Raw genomic sequence first — 21,416 nt, 5'->3', positions numbered from 1 at the left:
GGCTTATTGTTTTTCATACACACTATATAACTGTGTGTGATATTCAGTACCAGTCATTAATGCAACGTAAGAGTTGTATAGTTACTATTTTGTAAATTAATTTATTACTCCGAAGCACGACGATTTTCCTAGGGGATATCATTTCGTTGAGATAAACAAAATTGCGGCTTGCAATTTGGCATACCCTGTGTTTAGGATCAGGCACTTTTAACAGGAGAATATATCAGGTATGCAAAAGAGGAAGTGGAATGAGGATCCGGCACGGAAGATCCATATCACCGCCTACGGCCGATGCTACTAGACGAACATTTGCGATAGGTAGATGTACTGGAATGGTAGACACTAAAGATATACTAAAGGTGATTAAGTAGATGCGGCGGGAAAATATGATTACACACAGTCGAAACGATTAATCCAACCTAAGATGATCAGGTGGTAGTATTTAGGCTCTTCCAGCATCAATATTAATTAAGACCATGCATTTGAATAGAAGTATATATTTATAAACATACGTGTTTTATCCTTATAAGAAAGTATATTCGCGTTATTGTCGTCTAAATAGTATCGATTATCCAAAGGAAGTGCATAGCGATACTTGGCAAAGAAGAAAATACGAAATATTTATAAATAAAATATTTTAATTATTAATTAAAAATAGAAAATCAACAAATTATTATATGCCTGTAATTTAACTCTCCATCTGTGTAATCATATTTTTACTCCCTCCGTCCAGTCGAAGTTTTCTTTAGTGTTTTAGGCTTTCAAAAGATGTGAAAAAATATATTGTTATTTTATAATATATCTATTACATTACGGAATAGTTTTTTCAATTAGATTTTATGAAGGAAAACCTGTCTTCCTTTATTTCGAAGAAATTTAAGAGTGAAATGTTACGTCGAAAAAGACTCGGATTGGCAGATGAAAGGTTGATAATACATACATATTGAAATCTATTCTGTATCGCACACATAACAATAACAATATATAGAGTAATTAAAAAGTAATTTATTGTTTTTTGATTGAATTGTTATTACATTGAACGCGCGTTTTTACGTTATGTGTCTCGCGCGCGCGATTATTGATTTTAATAAAATTAGTGCTTTGGGAACAATTCGAAACGCCGGCGATAATCCCATTCATTGTATTATGAAAGTCGACCCACGCGCTAATAGCGCATGCGGGTATTTAAATCGAGTACCATCATATCCGGCATTTCATGGCCGTCATAGCCGTCATCGATCGATCGCGTTCAACTAGTCAAGCGTATCGGCCGGTACTCTCGCGGGCCTAATTACATGGAAGTATTTTATTATCGTGACACCGTACGCCGCCCGCGATGAATCAATGGCCATTTATCGTAGTGGTAACGCACACACGCCTTGATGCGTGCCTGACCAGCAACAGGAGGCTCGGTGGCCTTCATGTGGGCGGAATAGGCTAGAGAGTCTTGCACGTCGTCCTCAGAAAAACGGCGATGTGTGTGTTGCGCGCCCATCGGGACCGCGATAATTTATCACGCGTGGAAAATAGCGAAAATTTACGTCTCTTCCGCGCCTCACCGCCCGCGTATGGACGAGTTATGATAATAGACGTATTTATGAGAAGGGGATTTCTCGTGCCGGCTCGAATCGCGCCCCGAGTTTATTAGCCTAATTAGTTATGCATGGTTTACGGTACATGTGCGTTATTTCGAGCGTGCGAGCTTCGAGCGACGTAATAATTAAATACGTAGCAAGAAAAGGTGGGGACTACACACACACACACACACACACACACACACACACACACACACCATACCATAATTTTTAACTGTACATTTGGTATACAAACTTGTAATGAATCAGATATGGAACACGTTCTGCGTACAACAGTGAAAGTATCTGGAAAAATGTGTCGCGAAGTTAAGAAGCGACATAATTCAATTTTATTATACAAATTATTTTGTACAACAAAATTGAATTATGTTGCTTCTTAACCACAATTTATATTATACAATTCTAATGAAAAAATGAATTCTATAAAATAAATGCCGTTTAATACGTATTATATATTTTTTTATATATTCTGTATCAATTTAACAAAATAATGTATTTCATTATGGACAGTTTTCTAACAGCAAGCTGTTACGACTGGTGTGTGTTTGCTATTAGATCTTATATATTTTTCTAAGAGAAAATATATTCGGTCAGCGTTGCTTGACCGAAAATGAAGAGAGAAAGAGAGATATTGTATCCTCAACATGTAAGACATTCTTAATGGTCGCCAGGTTATACTCAACCCTTCGCCTTACAATTAGGGGATTGTGAAATTGTTACTTTGAGAATATATCGAAGCGTGACTGAGCCAGGATATACGTGCCTGCAAGCGTGCAAAAAGAGAGGCATACATTCCGTTACATTCGACATGCGATAAACTATGTGATCCACCACCGAAGCATTATCGAAGATGGCACGCGCATATCTAAACGCGAGAGCGCGATGGCTGGGCAAACACTTTGATATCACGATTTCAGCGATTTAGAAACGGCTCGTTACGGCTATGCGATCATCGGCCGCCTCTCGTGTTATTACGAAAATCCCAATTATCCGATTCACATAATTACCGCCTCCACCGCTTGTGCATTGCGATGGTGAGAAAATTAGAAAATCCTGGACATCTCCTATTCCGTATCCACAAAGCATGTGACGCGATTTGTCTTATTTTTCACAAGTACGTGCGACAATCAAAAAAAGATTTAGAAAGTAAATGCCACTCGAGCATGCAAATTATAACCAAACTTTTAGGAACGTTTCCAAGTTGTAATGAAACATTTAGAAGTAAGCTACTTAAAGATATGAATTTACATATATCAGCTGTAATGACTTAATGATACAAACTTTAGAAAAGAAGTAAATAGAAATTCGGCCGTGGAACGTAAACTGTTTTTGCTGGTGAATAAATTTATCTCTGTTCTTTAGAGATTATTCAAGGTGGGATGTTGTTCAGGACGTGCGCCAAGTAATTCTGATTTTCCACTTGAATACGTTGAAACATTAGCCATGCGACTGGCAATGAGCTTATGACGAATAGCGATATTCGCCGGTAATGTTCACGCAAGTCGCAAACTGATAAAAACATGAAATGTGTATCTTGCATTAGGGTCGGCCAGATTAAGTGGATTCTAGTTTCCGCTTCTTTCCGTGTTTATTCACCTTGTGGCTAATGAAGTTTGAAAGCCGCGAAACGCGAACGTGTATGCGTATATGCAAATAGGGCTTATTTATGAGTCTGGATATTCCTGCGTTCTATAACAAATCAAAGGCTTTCTGAAAATCCAAGCGTGCATAAATTGGAATCATGTAGCATCCGCGTTCGAAGAAAGTTTTACTACAGCTTGTTTGTAAAGGTTCTAGATTTGCTATCTAACGGAGAAGATAAGGATTCAAGAAATTCTGCTTCCTTATTCATCGTTCTTCAAAAAGTTATTAAGAATTTTTGGCTATTTTCGACTTTTTGGAGTGCACAGTAGTTTACGATTCTGTAATCGCGCATGGTTTTTCTTCTATAGAAATAAATTATTACAATCTATGTCAGAATCTGACCCATTGAGGTACTTATCTTTTTACGCACTTTTTTCAATAATACCATTGGATCGTTATGTCTGTAGTTTCATTTATCATTATTTATTAATTATTCGTTTCAATTTGGCATTAATGTTTCATATTAAGTAAACAGAATAACAGGCATACTCGTATTTTGAAACGAAGGCGCGGTCGAAATATGGGTTAATGTATTTAAAAAAAACTGTAAATTTGCAAGCAGAACATTATTCAAGAAATTAATATTGTAATTTATCGCGTAATCCACGGCAGCCATGTAAATCTGTTTGTCGTAAAATTTACTGTGTTACGGGTATGTGCGCGCGTTCGGCGAGCTTTGCTTTCCCTCAAAAAAAAAATCGCCGCGAAATCATACCTCTCGCCATTTAATACCGGTGATGCACGCGAGACGGCGGAGCATTATAATTTTCGATACTCGATAATCACGGCCCGGCCCTCGTTTTAGGTGCTCTTTAGGCCGCGGCCTGGGCACGCAGGCAATTACGCGGTAATCGTAGATATCGCGCACGCAGACTGAATTCAGGGTACGACCCAGATCCCAAGAGAAGAGGAGGCTGTCCGATGTCGATGTGCTGCATCGCGCGCGGCGCAGGATAAGATTTCGCCGAGGCCAATCGATAATGCCTTCTCTCGAGTGATCGATGCACCTCGCCCGATTATCGACATGCGTTATTAACCGCCGTGCAGATTTTCCATGGGACTAATTGCGATGCACACGGTTCCCGAAACAGGGGGAGGGGGAGGGGGAGGGGGGAGGAGGGTGTCTGCGTTGATTGGCGCCGTGCGAATGGCCACACTAATTGTAAGGAAGCCACAAGCCATAGCGGTTGACTTGTTCTCGAAATGGAGATACTCAAAGGAACAGGCTGTTGCCAGGCTGCATTTATTGAATTAATTGAACACGCACGGCTCTAGGTTTTGCCAACTTCTGCGATTCATTCGCTCTCTGCTACCGCGAATTTACACTAATTACCTCACTCTAATTACTGAGAGCGATACATATTCATGTGGTTGCATAAATTGTATTGTGCTTTTTGCCTAATCGTTTATTCTTCACTAGAAACGCTGTTATTTTAATCAATTATTGTGAATTACATTACAAAAGCTAATATACGTAATACATGTAAGATAGTACATTGATGAAAATTATTCTCCAGCAAGAGCAATGGACTTATCGCAAAATACAAAGAGACGAATGCGTTCATTAGTCAAAATAAATATCTCGCAGATGTTTACAACTAATTTCTTTGCGAAGATCCACGTTCCTACCTTCTAATCTCCTAGGCAATACGATATTGATGATGTTTCATTAATCAGTGACATATATCTGATTTTAATTTAAAAAATTTGCACCTTTGAAACACTATTTGTACAGAGAGTCGCGTGATAATAAATGCACTTCGCGGATTTGTCAGAGAGGAATGCAAACGGTAATCGCAATCGCAGATTAGACCCAACAAGTATGTCCAATCAATATTTCTCTCATTTAGATACTCCTTCCTAGTGATCAATGCGCTTCTGATGATCATTGCCGACTAACGTTTTGTACGATTTATTAACTCACCGTGAATTTTCTATTGCGCTAATCACGTTTATTATTAACCCAAAGCCGCTATCTACAGATTACTTGTATATATATATATATGAAACAGTAATTCAATAATTAGATTTACGTAAAAATGTGAAATTAATTTCTTATGTTAAATGTCGATTTGATATGTAATTTTTTTCAAATCTAAACTGAGAATTGTTTTAAATCCTACAAAATAATCTGTAGATACTAATAAAGTTTAAATTGTTTGAGAAAAGTTATCCAAATTATTCGAACAATGTGATCAAAGTAAACTATTAACTTAGATCAGATTTACTCACATAACAGCTGTGTATATATTATGCGTTTCATGTTACATACTGTGTCCATGTTTAATAAACGACAGTGTATGCAATACACGAATTGATCTGTTTTGTAAGCACTTTATGCGATTCTAAAACATCAACATTTCGCGCCGCTCTTGTGCGAGAAAGTAGTAAATGCACTCATGGGTAAGCCGCTCGATAGCAAGGAATGCATGCAAGTAGTAACTGCCGCTGCATATTCGACCGGTTGTTATGAGAAATGTCCACGTGGACGTAAGTAATGTCTGACCAGCAGCCACATGGTAACTAATGCCCTAATGCTTCCAAGACTCAATCGGAAATAATCAGAGAGGATCGTAAATATCGATATTCGAGTAGCCTGAGTAGTCTGAGAGAGAGAGAGAGAGAGAGAGAGAGAGAGAGAGAGAGAGAGAGAACTGTTCGTTACCAGACTCTCGACTTTACCGTTGACTTCTTTATTATTCGCAAACAAGATCTACGAGTTAAGAAAGATGATATTTAGCTGCTCCCTATAACAAGTTCGCGAATATTAACGTAATCATAAAACGGCCGTTAAATTAAAAAAAAAAAACTTGCATTTCTAATCGTGGAGAAATTATAATCTTTTTTTATTAATGGAACCCTTAAATTGGCGAGACATTTAGACAAAGTCTATACAGATTTTTGATCATCTATTGTGATTAACTAATAGCTGTACTAGATATTTTAAGTTTATTTCTGTGCTTGATTAAACACGTATCTCTTTATCGAATTATTTGCTGACGTTGCCCGATGTTGCGCTCGTAAACAAGGATTCGAATAATCTTGTATCAAACCATCTCCGATCGGCATATAACCGGGAGGTACTCTTGATCGCTTCTGCAAACGTAAATACGCCCACCCGCCGAAGACCCGTTATCGACCGTTCTTATCACACCGATCTGTGTTCATGGAACGAGTCGCTTCTCGAAACCTGGTCTGTGCACCGATCTTATTTTCTAGGGAAACCGGCATCGAACGCGGAGAAAAGATTCGCACGATTGGTACGAGCGATCGGAACAAATTCTTCGGATCGATGCGTGATTTTTATACACAATAAAAGGAACGTATTAATAAATTTTACGTCTACAACTTTTGGATATCATTTTGTTGTAATATGTCTCATAATTATTTGAACAATACGTTATTTTTGCGATTGAGATTTTGTTTCAAAATTATAAAAAGTATTAGAAGCAGAATTTTAAGATTCGAATTTCATTGTTTTAAGATTAGAAATTTAATAAATGATATCAGAAAATATTGTATTTAAAAAAGGTAATTATAATTTGAATAATTAAGATTTTTTTAATATATAAAAAACAATAAAATACTGAAATCAAAATAGTTTATATAGTAGTTTATATAGTATTTAGACATTGTTTATAATAAAAAATAAGACCGATAAAATTTTATGATTTTTTCTTTCTCCATCATTAATATTTCGTGTAATTATTACGGAAAAGGAAGAAATCATAAAATGTTTATTAGATGTTTTTTAGTTCGTGTCGTTTATAACGTAATATGTATGGTTTAATAAAACAGAATATGCAAACGAAGCTGCGACCGATCCGTTTCTGCTCGTAAATAGTAATGGACGTCTATTGGCGTGGGGGCGTGAGATTCACCGTGGAGGCCTTGCATCGTCAATGTATTAGAGAATAATGTTAGTGGAACGATGCGTGATTGAGGAACATAGTAAATAAGCAAGAAACAAATATAGAGACATTTGATAAATATTCGTGCAATAGGAAACGTATAATTGAAAAATTAATAAAGTTAAAAAGTTAACCTTATTAGTTTCCTTGAATATTTCTTACATAATCTGAAAGACCAAACAATAAATATGATTTATCTAATTTTCATCCAAAGAGATTTTTCTAATATTACGTATTAGACAAGATTACTTTTTTTCCGATCTTACAGAGAGGTAAATTAAATTTATCATAACATGTCAATTAATTCTATTTTAATGATCTATTATTATAAGTTTAACATGAAAAATTTGGTGTATTATATTTCAAGTAACAATTATAAAAGCGTGTTCACTTCGTGAAGCTAGCCAGTAATAAATTCTACAGTATTGTAACGCAACGGAAATGATTTTTTCGCATATGGAAGTATTTATTTCTTCTTCGCGGCGTTGTATAATAGCGTGAGAGTAACTAGGCACATAAATCCATGTTACTCTGTAAAATAGGCGGATGCCACGATGATTCGGCTTTCTCGAATCGCATTAGGCCCGATGCGTCAGCGCACGTGCATCACGCTGCATCACGCGGTGCAACTGCATCCTTCTCTCGGCGGACGTGCAATCGACCGAGCGCGAGCTCGATCGTGTACATACGTACGTACGTACGTACGTATCCGCGGTATACTTGGACCGCACGTGATTATGGTTATCACGTCGACGATTGGATCAAGTGCATTAGCCACGCACGAATCGACTATACATGCCGCACACGCATTCCGTATCACCCCGACCCTGACTCGGTCATGCCGGCAGAATACTTTAGGATGAGATCGAGAGACGAGGGCGTGATCCCGCGATCTTTACGGCCGATGCAACCGCATTCGTGCGATCGAGAGTCAAGGTCATGGTTGTAAAGTTTGTATTTACTTCGTAACGCTTCAGCATTACCGGTTTCGCGAGTCCTCACTTCGTAAGCTTGCTCAAGACGGAGTCTCTACAAGTGTTGACAGGCAGGGTTCAACAGCGGTGCGAATCACCTGTTTTTCGAAGGGAAGGAATTGGGGGGTACGTACGTAATATAAAGTAATGTTTATATTAACGATTCACACGATCGCTCGACCCATTACTTCTTGAAACTTACTTTTGTAAATGGCTGAATACACGAAAGATACGTAAAGAAAATAATATGACAAGTGCAGTATACGAATACAAGGACTTGTAACGAGTGGCGAAGATATTTTGTCTGTCGTCTGATTGAAATATCCTCCATGAGATTTTGTAAACAACCTCTGTGAATTTGTTTCGATGTTAGGCCCATTCGGTAGCGTGTTTCCAATGGAGATCGATTCCGCCACTACTAATTGACCGGCTGGTCTCTCCCATGGCTTCTCAATAACGGTCATGATGGTAAGATAATGTCGGGGCGCGGTTAACGTCATCTTAGCGTCGCGATATGTGCACATCGGGTGTATACAGGCGAGCACGACACGAGGTTCGGGTCAAGGATCGAATTGTATATATATATATATATGTTCCCGCACTCTCGGCTAGAACACCTGGAGCATGTATCGCGTATGATCGACGACTGGTTTGCAGAAGTCGATGGTCCGTCGAAAGGTGAAAGATTCAAGGTTAATAGAGGTGGAGATTTTTTTTCCCGTATTACCACGGATATTTTTCTAAACGAGAATGACACGTCTCGTTGATCCTTATGCGTCAATTCAACTTTCCAAATAGTAATGCGATCCGGAAATTTTGAACAAATAGTATATACTTTCGGAATATTAGGTGATATCGTGAATTGTCGGACAAATGTTCTCTCTTACGACACGACAAATTTTTGTTTATTTGATTCGCAGATACTTACTTGTGAATTTAAAAATTTCAATGAAACTCAATATTTATTTTTTTCTTTAAAATACTTACATCTGGCATTAGTATTAATTTTGCGTGATTTTCGAAATTTTACAATTTCAATAAAAATGAAGATAAATAATGCAAAGTCAGTGATTAATTAATGAATAATCTCATTGGCGAAAGTGAATATTCGTCACGCGGGTAACTGTACGACGTGCAGTCGAAGTCGAAAGAACGTTAGTCAAGCCATTAATTTGTCGCGGCGAAGTTACGATCGCGGAACTTCCTCGACGGGCTTACATTGCGAGAAACTTACGGCGCTACTTGCCGCGGCGAATGTATAATCGCCGATTACCCTAACAAGTACGTGGTGGTGCATTGAGGCGACTAATTAAGCGATTATAGCATCTTGGGCGAGCTAACGAGTGTTAATCCACAGGCGAGTCGTGCCTGTGGGAGCTCAGAGGGTCAACTTGCTGCACGCCTAGCCGAGCACGATGACGAGTTTTCTCTCTTATCAATATGCTTGTAGAAAATCCCATATCGAGCGCGCTGAAGATACTACACTCACAGAAGATACTCTCCTGTTTCGATCATGTAATAGTTGTACTCACAATACGCAATTTCGCTCTCCTCTTGTTTCCGAGAAACGTTTCATATAGCTTAGCTTTTACGGGATAGTATAACTAACGGTTTCATAGACACGTAAAGGAGAAAGAAAAAAAAATACAGGCAAGAATGGAAAGATTATTGCAATCCTTTTCACACCTTTGCAGCTTTCTCTTCAATATTTGCCGATAATAAGAACCAACATTAAATTATATTAGAAAATGTGTGAGAGAGAGAGAAATGTGTATTGTTAAAAATATATATGTTGTCTTTCTCGACATTATTTCTTGGAATATTTCCGATGGAATCGTTTTCCTGTCCCATATATTCTCGAACTTTATCGTTAACTTTATCGTTCGAATCCCGGCTGAGACAATATTTTCAGCAACAAATTATTCGCTAATATTCTTATTTACATTAGATTATTAATATTTTTATAAAAATGCTTATTGGCAATTAAAAATTAAGTTGTTTGTCTATTTAATTTGTGATATTACTATTGTGATTCTGTTTATGATTGCGTTTCAAGATCAAAAAAGATTTCGACGCGCGATTTGCAATAATATCAGATATATAAGTTATATAATTTTACACAGAAATATTTAAGCACTAAGATCTGCTCTTTGACTAAAAAATAAGATTTCTCTTATTTAATTAGATTTATTCTCATTTATCTATTTCAAATTGATTAATTTAGTAAGAATAAGTATATATTTTATCTGTAAAAGCAAATCAAGTTTCAAGATGTCTATCAATTCATAAAGAAAATATGTGTATTAAAAACGCGTCATAGTAGTTTTAAGCAATCATCAGCGTAATCGAGAATTATTATTTTCAAAGAATTGCTCGATAATTCATTCAATCGACTAATTAAACACTCAGCTGTCTGGATTGGATACATCGAGTATCAATCTGCGATTAAATCGCGAGTGTATTACAGACCCGCAATTCCGGCCAGTCCGCAATATCCGTCGCAGCAGAATCGAGGATAATAATTTATGAAGTGAATTACGCGTTGCGGCCAGGCGTTGTCCGTCTCGCGATCGCGGTGCATCGACGTTTTCATTTTAATAGAAATTGATTGGCGAAGAGCCGCGAGAACAAGTAGGAAGTTAAGGAGATGAAAGAGAGAGAGAGAGAGAGAGAGGCAGGATGGGAGGGGGAGGGCAAATGCGGCCATGTAATTAGAAATCACGGGGATTTACGGGGCATCGTGCAATAAATCCAAAAAGTAACGGCTAATGGCACGCATATTGACGTATCCATCTGGCTATCGTTCATCTTTCTCACGAGTTCCCACACCACGCGCACGCCCCGTATACGCGACGCGCGCCTCGCGGCTACTCCGCTCGCGCGGAGAAGACGAGACGAAAGAATCGACGCCTCCAGAGTGAACTACGGGGCTTTCTTCCTCGCGGGGAGGGGGGGGGAGGGAGGGAGAGGAGACGTCGCGCCGACCATAAGCACGCTTGATTTACGTTAAAAGCCGAGCTGGGCCCGCGTTGAGTCTTTATCGGGTAGGAGTGAGACGATGATGATGAACGATCGGCGATTTGTAGAGGCGATCGGCGAATGCGCGCATATGCGAAACGGATATACATGTACATATGTATGCGCCCGAGCGAATCTGCTGATCATCTCTGCAACCCGTGGCCGATATTCCGAGTGCACAAAACGTAGCTTTGAGAAGATCGCTTTATGTCGGTAGAAAAATGGCAATCGCACAATCGTCTTTCAGATCAGTTCGTTACGTGTGGTATACAATCGTATCAATTATCGTTCTTTGATAACGCCTTTATATGTTGTAACTATAAATTTTCATTATTTATCACGTTGGAAGTGAAATTTCAAATTGTTATTAAAAAAAAGAAAGACCGATGTTAATTTAAGATTATCTAAAAAGACAGATTGTGTAACAAAAAAATTAAGATTAACAAAAGAATTAATAAGAGATTTTTATGTTTCTTCAGATCTCTTTAAATTACAGCTCTTTAATTTTCGGCATTAAATAAATAGTATTTATTGAAAGACAAATTATTTGATCAATTGAATGTATTTATATATTCTACCATATCGTTCTCCGTGCACTATCGAATTCTGTCCCATTAATGTCGCCATATCTATAACAGTAGTGCTGAATATGTTGCACTGCGAAGGCGGTAATTCTCCAGCGAGCAGGCAGTCCGGATTAACGTCTTCATTCCCCGAGAGAAACCCCTCGCTTGCGCATGGTGCACCGGTAATCGATCGGTTATGGTAATTCGAGCGAACGTCGAGCGCGATCGTTAAAAAAGCTGCGCGCCCACTGTTGGTGGTCGCGGTCCACTCGACGCAGCCACTACGCACTAGCGGCGATAAGTGGCCGCGATGCGTGCAGTTCGATTAACGCAACAACGAGTGCGTGAGCGGCCGTTCGTCGTGCATGAAAAGGGAGAAACCCGCCCACGCGGTTTGCTTGCGATCGCAGAGGCGATACGCCGATTCGAGAAATCTATTTTGACGTATTTATAGAACGATCGACACTTTATCCGTTAGCGTTGTGGCTGGACCGTAATCTGTATCATTATGGTATTTAAATTATTAAAACGCCAGAAATGAATCTTTGCTATTACACGTATTGTGGAGTACTGTTTATTTACAAGTTTAATGCAGCTACATATCATTTTTTATCAACGGTTTATTTCTTCCAATATTAACAATACAGTGCAAGTGTTGCTTTATCACGATTTATTATAACGTACAGTAGACATATGATAGTTTTATATAATCTTGCACAACACATTTGTTACAAATAACACAAAGTAAATATACCATACCTGAAATATGTTTATGATACACAATATGTTATTGATACGCATTAGAAATCGGGCTTTGGGTACATATTGACAAATCATGTCGTTATGATTAATTTATCATATCTCAGAACTGTTTGTAATTATAGGATAGAATATCGTTGAATGATTGAACGATAAATAATAATGATAATGAAAGTCACTATATGAAAGCTAAAACTAATCTTTAGTTTCACTGTCATTTGAGTTAGCTGCGGTAACTGTAAATTAAACTCTAGACAAGAAATTGAGCAATTAATTAATGTTTTATTATACAGAAAAAATAAAAGGTATAAAGAGTTAAGTTTTTGAGATATTTTAAAGCTGAGATTAGCGTGGCTGTTTGTCAGTCATTAGACATTTTTATCGCGTTATTACATAATCAATTAAATAATACCTGTTATTATTTACATGGATACCTTTGAAAATGTTTTGGACTATTATGTGTGTATCTAAATATAAAGCAGAACGAAGCTTTCATCGTATATGAAACGTTTCATAGAATTCTACATCTTAATAGAAAATTACATTGTATATTGGTTTCTTTCAGCTCGTGTTTCTAATACGATTTACTTATATCTCAATGCTACATCTATTAATATAAAGGCTTGAAAAGTCTTATTTTGCGTTTAATTTACAAAAATATAAATTATTCATAAAAATACAAATTCAATTTTTGACTGTTCCAAATTTTGTGAACGTGTAAATTTGTAGCAACAGAAGTAAAAAAAGATATTCAATACACACACAGATTTTATATTATTTTTAAATTATGTAGAGCGGTTGTGTGTTGATTTTGGTGCTAATCTCTGAATATTTTATTCTTCTACGTAGTAAAATATATTTCTAGTTATAAACTTCTCTCTATCGATTTCTTCAAATATATTTTCATTTACTACTTGTAGGCGATAAATGCGAAGTCAATTAGTAATTAACATTCATGATGTTCATTTGTAGAACTTTTTTTATAGTGTTACATTCTCGAACGCAGATCATCTTTAAGCAATGCTTAGAGGCGTCGGCTTTATTTAATGATCAGTAGTATATAGTTAGGTTACGACCCCGACATCACGATCTGCAATAACACGGATGAAAACGAACTGTTACTCTCGATATTATCTATTATGATCACGGAATTGTTTGTAATGTCACTGCTGGTACATTTCACCCCGTAGCTAAGAGACCTTATTCAAAGATGACCTACTCTCCCGAGGTGGATACAACTAAAAGGATGTCATTTAATAATTTATGCCGGATAGAAAGATTGCAATCGGCAATCGCTCATCGTAAATCGAATCATGCTCTGTAATCAGCCATGCTCGCCAACGTTTTCTGCACTGTTGAGACAATTCATGTTGCGCCATCGCATGTATCTGCTACACTATAAACATGCGAAGAAATAACACGTTATGTGCACAGAAAAATTATCTTTTAAAGATTTGCAGATCTCTAGAGATTTGCATCTTTTTTTAGAATGGAAAAATTCAATATTACAATACAATCGTGTAACTTTGATATTACGTGCGCAGTTTACAAATATTTTTATATGAACGAGTTACTGTTCATCGATGACAAATTTTAAATAAGATAATACTAACGAAAATTGTTCCGATTGTTGCAGGATACTCGGACGTCGTCGGGAGACCGGTTATCGAATTCGAGGACAATGTATCCACAAGGGAAACCCTTTCCATTAGAGAGACGTCGTCTTTTCTACTCTACCTCGCTCGTCTACCCAGGTACGTATCCATCGCATAATGCATCATTTTGGCGCACGTCGAGATCAGACCATACGGTCTGCAGTTGCGGGGTATCAATAAATCAATCGGGATTATCGCGAGATCAGTCGCGCGTGCGAGGCCCGCTGAACCATACCATAATTTATGAATTCGATTAGCGGGCGACGCGGCCGCGATAATTTTTACGAAGGGCGTTTTTAACTCGCAAGAAAATTCACACTTTACGGCCGCGGCATACTGGTGCGAGACACCCATTTATTACGCCGGCATCTGTACTCCTCAACGAGGCTGTTGTAGCCGATAATAACTGAAATCATCCGACTCCGAATTGGCAATTTATTAATCCCGGCTGGGCGAGAAGGAAGGAGCGCGCGTGAGCTTTCCGTTAAATAAACGTGATCGACGCCGATGTTGGTAATAATTATAATTTTCCACCGTCATGAAGTCGCGGGCACGCCCACGTATAATCGTCGATACGGAGCAGAGTCGCGGCTTGCCGTTCTTTCCAACTTGACCGCATCTCTTCCTACAAGCTCTCTAACGAAGCTTCTCTAGTTTGTAAGCTATTCAATTAACACGCTTACGACGTGCCTACCGACAGAACGCTTTCTAATATCGGTGCAACGCAACCGATTAAACACCGTGAGAACCGAATCGGAGCAAATAGACATCGATTCGATTACAGAAAAGGATTTTTCGCTGAACATCCGATATTTAACGAGATTGTCGTCAATTTATTAATTATCAGTTGCTAATTAATTGAAACATTAATACTTAAATTTAGTTAATTAATGAATATATATATATATGTGCGCAAGAGAAAATATATTGTTTGTTTGAGATATCTAATTGAACTTTATTTCAATATAAAAAGGATTGAAAAAGAATAAATTTTGTTTTTTTTTTTTCTGGAAAAAAAATAGTTTTTACATTTATATATCATTCATACATGAATATTTTACTAGGCCATTAAATTATGTAGGCACTTAAACTGATTGCTAGAATGTTAAAACTTTCGCAGCATCGCTCTCATCATGTTCGAGTTTCTTACATGATAATTTTGATAGTCCAACAAAATTATTTTCAGATTTATATTCAGCTAAATTTTTAGATGCTTCAACAGAATCATCTTTTTGCGTATCATTTTACTTCTCAGATATACATTCTTTTCATTGCGCATTGGCTTTCAATGCATTTGCGTCTCTCGTTCGTGATAATCGCGCCGTCATTCCGCGATTCTGCGACCGCATTCGCATACTCTCCAGCTCATAAAATACATCACGCATGATAGCCACGCCGGTATCGGTCATCACGCGGCTTTATGATTTTCCGTCCAACCGATAACGCCGAACTCTCGTCGCTCTTCGTCGGGACGAGCGTACGGGCGGGAGAATAGTATCGGGTCGACGGTGGAAAGAACGGGACGGAAAACGAAGAGCGAGAAAAGCGGCGCGCTATTACGCTCGGGGCGTCTCTCGGCCAGAAACACTCGCCGATCTATCTTTCGGCATCTTCGACGCGAGCGAGCCAGCGTCCGTCGTTTCCGCGTCGGCGACTCTTTCCCGCCGGCCTGGGAAAAAGTGGCGGAAAATTTCCGCGATTTCATCGACGCTGTCTTTCGCCGCGTCATGTCGGCGTATACCGCCTTTCATCGGGTATCCCGGCGTGAAGTTTAATTCACGCAGCTGATCGGTTGTCCCCGTGGGCTTCTCAGATCGCGATATATCTCGATACGCGGGGATAATTAAAGGGGTCTTTCTGGAAAAGCGTTGCGAGATCGCGCTGCCGCTTTCAAACTTCACGAGAATTAATATGAATTTATGGAGGAAAGACTCGGGGGCCGTAACGAGACATACCCTGGCTCGACTGACGATTTCCCGTGTCGATACCGCAAAGAAAAGAGAGAAAAAGAAAAACGCGTTTGCGATACCAAAACTCGCGTAAACGACCTATCGCTCGTGTTCCCAGGCGACTATCCAGGCCGTAGCGATACTTCTAATTTATCGCGACCGAGTTATCATCTCGCGTGGCCACAATACGCATTGTTACATGTCGATATCTTTCGTTGCCGGAAGAAAAGCAGGCAGGCAGGCAGGCACGGGAGCGTGCATTTGCCGCTTGCACACGCGAAGCTAATCTCGAGAGGGGCGCCGTGGAATCCGCGACGAAAGCCGACGGTGTCATAACGATCCTCTGAGCGGAACACGATCGCCATAAATCAGCGTGCCGGTTATATACCAGGCGGTGTATACGGCGCGCGGGATTCATTAGCATTTTTCCGCGGTCGTAGTGGGAAAGCGAGGTACGACGTTGACATAGCGCCTGGCTGGGCTATCGGTGGCAGATTACTCGCGGATAAGCACGGCGGATGCAGATTTATTGCGCTACCGAGCAAAACGACGAAACGTCTGGGAACTTGGCGTGAAACTGACCCCGGAATTTCCACGTGCACGTAAACGCATACGCAACTTTACGCTTACCGCGTTACCGTGCCGTGTAATATCTTGACTTGACGAGATACGGCGCGGCGCTCTTTCATCTCGTCGCGTAACCTACGGAAAATCGTTTAATCCGACGGATCACGCTGTGATCGATGGATAATCGGGAATATGCAACCGTTTCAAAATTAGCCGCAGATCTATACTGCGATTCGGGTGTTGGCTGTCGGATAATATTATATTTACGTGTACAAATTTGTGGTATCGCGATATCTGCACTACTGAGAACGTTGCTTAAAAATATGTATGATCTCTCTAAATTCTTTGGAATGAAATTTCACTGTGGAGAATGAAATTTGAGCCAGTCTTGAAAAAGAGACTCAATTTTTTTGAATCTTAAAAAAATTCTTAAGAATAAGATTTCACTCTTCAGAATGAGGTTTACTCGAAAAATTTTAGAGAGTACGGTTGCCTTCTGCCAGAGATCGATGATTAAAATTATTATTGTCTTGTAGTGCGTTCTCTAAAAGAAGGTCATCGAATCTTCTTTCCATTAGCCGAAGATCTAAAGGTTTCTCCAAAAAACTGGAGTCTTCAGCTGAAAATCAGAGAGGGGTGACAATCGCGATGTTTATCTCCTAATTAATTGATTATTAACATTTGCCTCAAGATTGACGATTTTTATTGTATTTGCATGCTGTTTCCTAGATCCGGCGAAACCTGTCTTACACGTAGATCAGGTAAAATATTAACTGCGCTCTGATCACGCCTTAGTTTCACGCGAGTTGAAGGTGAAATGGCGAAAGCGTACCCCGTTATCGCGCATTAAGTGCACTCATCGTGCATGTCCGCAGGTATCGAACGAAGTTTATTGGCTAATTGAAATTCGCTGATAGAAATACGGTGGGTGGCTTGTCGGTTAATCGACCGCGCGTTTCCGTTTTGATTCTACTTCCTGGATTTGCATTTATATTTGCATATATTTGCATAGCTGGTATTATGAGTAAATCTTGCCTATGCTACGCTACAGAACGTATCATTTCATAAGCTTTGATCTTCTTGGTTTCCGCGAGATATCTTGTTTACCGGAGTGCCTGCAATAACGGCTCTTGTTAAGAAAGATATTAACTGTGCAATATATTTTTATTGCTTACAATCTGGTCTTTTTGTCTAAATTTTTTTTACTGTTCAAGGCTTTTCAGAAAACGTAGAAAATCCACGGTTATTTTTTAACATTTCTCTATTATATTACCGAATAGTTTTTTAAAAAATTCAATTGTTTAAATTGACATTTGAATAAAATTGAAAAAGGAAGAGAGTGAAATTTCGTTTGTGCTAAAAAAATATCAAGAATGCAATTGATAAGTGAAAGGTTAAAATTTTTACAAATAACAGTTTATTTAATGTAATTTAATTTAATTTAGTTATTTAATTTTTTAAGTTATTTTCTTTAATTCTTTGATGAATGTATTCTCGAAATAATTGATAAAATTGCAGCATCATGTATCTTTGCACGTGCTAAGTGAATTTTAAACTGTTATCGAACAATGTCAAAAGAAGATGATCAATTGGTGTTTATTATAAGAGATAAGTTGATGGCAAACGATAAAATCTGCGATCTTTAGAATCTACACGTGTAACGGGTCCATGCAACTTTCTTAATTCGAGATTGTCATAGTGTGAAGTAACAAGTCATGTTTCACCGCAGTGGCTTTTGCAGTGGCCGTCTTGAAAGCTTATATCTCACACGGGAGAAATATATTAAGCGTCAAGCGAGACTCCCGCGGTTTGCGTTACGCGTAATAACTTGATTGGTCGCGGTGAAAGGTCGAATCACCAAAAGTAATTCGCGAAATGCATCGCCAGGCGAAATTGACCTCGACTCGTCTTTCACCGTTAACTCGCATCGCCGGTTTGTCCGGCGATGAATCGGAGCTTTGATCGTTATATTAAGGAGGAGGGTGAGAAATTGACGGATACCCGCGTGAAAATGTATACAGTGTAAGTGCATTCGTGACGATGCGTCTTATTAACGCAATTTTATTCGTTCGCAAACTTGTAATACTAATTATACGTGTCAAGATAAAAAAAGTGTCTACGCAATTTTTTTTTCTTCCTTTTCGAAAAATGCATGTGATTGAGATATAATCTGATAAAGACAAAAACCTCGTTTCCTCTTCACTTTTAAAATGAGATGCTCTTTAATTATACAAACAAAATCCCTGATTATAAATATAGGGTATTTTAAAAGTGAAGGGTAATTGCTTGAGAGGCAATTGGAACTAAAAAACGAGAATAAGGATGATATAATAAATATCGAAATGCTTCACTGAGAAAAATATCTGGTTAGATTAATTAGAATTTTGATTGAAAATGGACGAATCAGAATTTTTTACTTAAATCTGTTAGAACTCTAGTTGAGGTAATCGGAATTCTGATTAATATAATCAGAATTTTTCTTAGTTCGCGTCTATTTTCAATCAGATATTTTTCTTGTTAATATTGTTTTAAAATAACTGCCATTTTTATGTTAAAAATTGAAATTGCTTTACTTTTGTACTTTATCAGGATTGAAAAAAAGAGATGGCTTTTATAAGTTTTATAACATACTTGTAATTTAAATGAAATAAAAGTTGCAGACTGTTTTAACGTTATCCAGGCTGGCATCTCTCGTCCCTATATGAAGGTACAGCCTATTTAGTATTTCTTGACAGATATCAGAATCTTACAGAAAAAACAACGTATTCCGAACCTATCAACCCCATTCATGTTCATACCAATTTTTTTTTCTTATTTTTGAGTTCCCAATCATCTCCTGAGCAATTGACTTTTGAAACACTCTGCACATATACATACTGCTTTGACTCACATGATCTTACGAACGACTTGCACGATCACTTGCGAGAATATCGATGAGGCCAGTAGCGCGATATCGGTGTTCACTGCAACCAGATATACCACGACTAATAATTAATAGACGATCGCGCGAGTAAACGGTAAGCCGAGGAACATCCCGGTGGCTGGCAACCCGTCGCGTATATATCGTGTATCACGTGGGATGGAGAGTCACGAGCGGCAGATCGCAGGACGATATGATCGCGGGGGATCTCTCGTTTGATCCAGTTGTGCACCTGACCGCATTTCCGCATGAGTTATGGACGCGCATCAATCCTTTCATCCCTCCCTTCCTCTCGAGAAACTGACATGATCGTCGGCTCTTCCTGCCCTCCCACCGACACGAGCCACCCTCGTTTCTGGCGATGGTTAACGGTAACGACTTCGGCGAAACGTCCCTCATTGCTATCACGCTCGCTTTTCCCTGCGGGACAAAGATCTGCAGCTGCAGTTTACCGACCCACTTTTAAGATTGTATCTGGTATCCGAGGGCCTCACCTTTTTTTTGGCCGCCGCCAACTTTTCATCCTTCCCTAATTGCTCTCCTCTTATCTTTTTTTCTACCTAATGTCTTCTCTCTCGACCACCATGATGGTCCATGTTCCCCTATTTTTTTTTAGTCGTAAAGCTCTTAATGTTATCGATAGATATTTATGTTTCCTGACATTTTTGAGTGCACAATTCAAGCATTCCATTTCGACTTTCGAAGTTCATCGATAGTGAAGATGAAACAAGGGTTTTGTCTTTGTCGAATTACCTAAATTATCTAGAGTGAGTTATTTTGTGTTCTTACTTGTAACTAATAACACTCGAAGAATTGAAATTTTTAAGAACAAACACATTAATTGACCTATCGATTCTATAATGTTTTACGTATAATAGTATAAGTTTGAAATAATTAACAGAAACTCGGAATAAATTCTGAGTAAAAACACAATCCGAAACCTTTATTACTTTAATCGCATATTTTTATGGAAATTATGATCTATTGATTCTTCATGTACGTTCACTTAAATTTACGTATAAAATATGACCCCGGCTGCATATATGTCTCTTTTTATAAAGATTTATTATTTTTTTAATGGTGAAATGCAATCATTACGGCTCCTTTTATTTTCTCGATGGCAAGAGTCACGTGAGTTTTGCTCAATTGGATTGGTCGCGGTGCGATTAGCGTCGTAAAACGATCATGTAATGTTTAAATACCGGCGATATTTACACACTCATTAGAGCACTATTAGCAGCATTAGAACAGTATTAAGAATATAGGTCTTCTCGTTTTTAGTGTCAGTTCGCACGATCCGCTGCCATCCGCGGATGAATGCTCTACTTACGACGAGCTCGACTTCTCGACTTTCTACGAGTTCGTCGTCCCTTTAAAGTTCCGAAATTCGATCATTCGTGATTATTGCTATCGATATGTAAATTTTACATACAAGGAAATAGGTCACTATTAATTAATATAATACAAGTTTCTCATACATTTCGCGCTTTCAATGTTAAGATATTTATAATCTAGATCTTGTATAAACACAAACGACATAATTATTAACTTAAAAGGAAAGAAAATATAAACACACTATTAAACTCAATCTCTTGAAATGATATAGAATACGTAGTCCAATTGTATGTCTATATCTCCTCATACATTTAAATAAAATGTATAATAATATAAAAAACTGCTTAAAAATTGAAATCATACTCCCACAGATATTTATAATAATACTGACCAAATCAAAGAATCCAAACTGATATATGGAGAACTTTTAAAAATTTGTTTCCTAATTTTTAACATAGCAAATTGGACTCATTGAAGACATATTTTAACACTCAATGATCTCGCTCACGCGATATAATTCACG

At 38.2% G+C, this 21,416-nt stretch overlaps 1 protein-coding gene across 2 annotated transcripts in view; it reads left to right on the top strand.

Annotated features, from left to right (window-relative positions):
- Positions 1 to 21,416, top strand: part of LOC108751526 — a 305,551-nt gene that overhangs the window by 189,241 nt on the left and 94,894 nt on the right. For both annotated transcript variants that reach the window (XM_018491760.1, XM_018491761.1), the window contains exon 7: positions 14,104 to 14,221. In XM_018491760.1, coding sequence (XP_018347262.1) covers positions 14,104 to 14,221 — 118 coding nt within the window. The remainder of the gene's footprint in view (positions 1 to 14,103; positions 14,222 to 21,416) is intronic.

This window comes from Trachymyrmex septentrionalis, unplaced genomic scaffold (assembly GCF_001594115.1).
Source record: "Trachymyrmex septentrionalis isolate Tsep2-gDNA-1 unplaced genomic scaffold, Tsep1.0 scaffold49, whole genome shotgun sequence".
NCBI lineage: Eukaryota > Metazoa > Arthropoda > Insecta > Hymenoptera > Formicidae > Trachymyrmex > Trachymyrmex septentrionalis.
The sequence above is the reverse complement of the archived record's forward strand: the minus strand, read 5'-3'. Positions and strand labels throughout refer to the sequence as shown.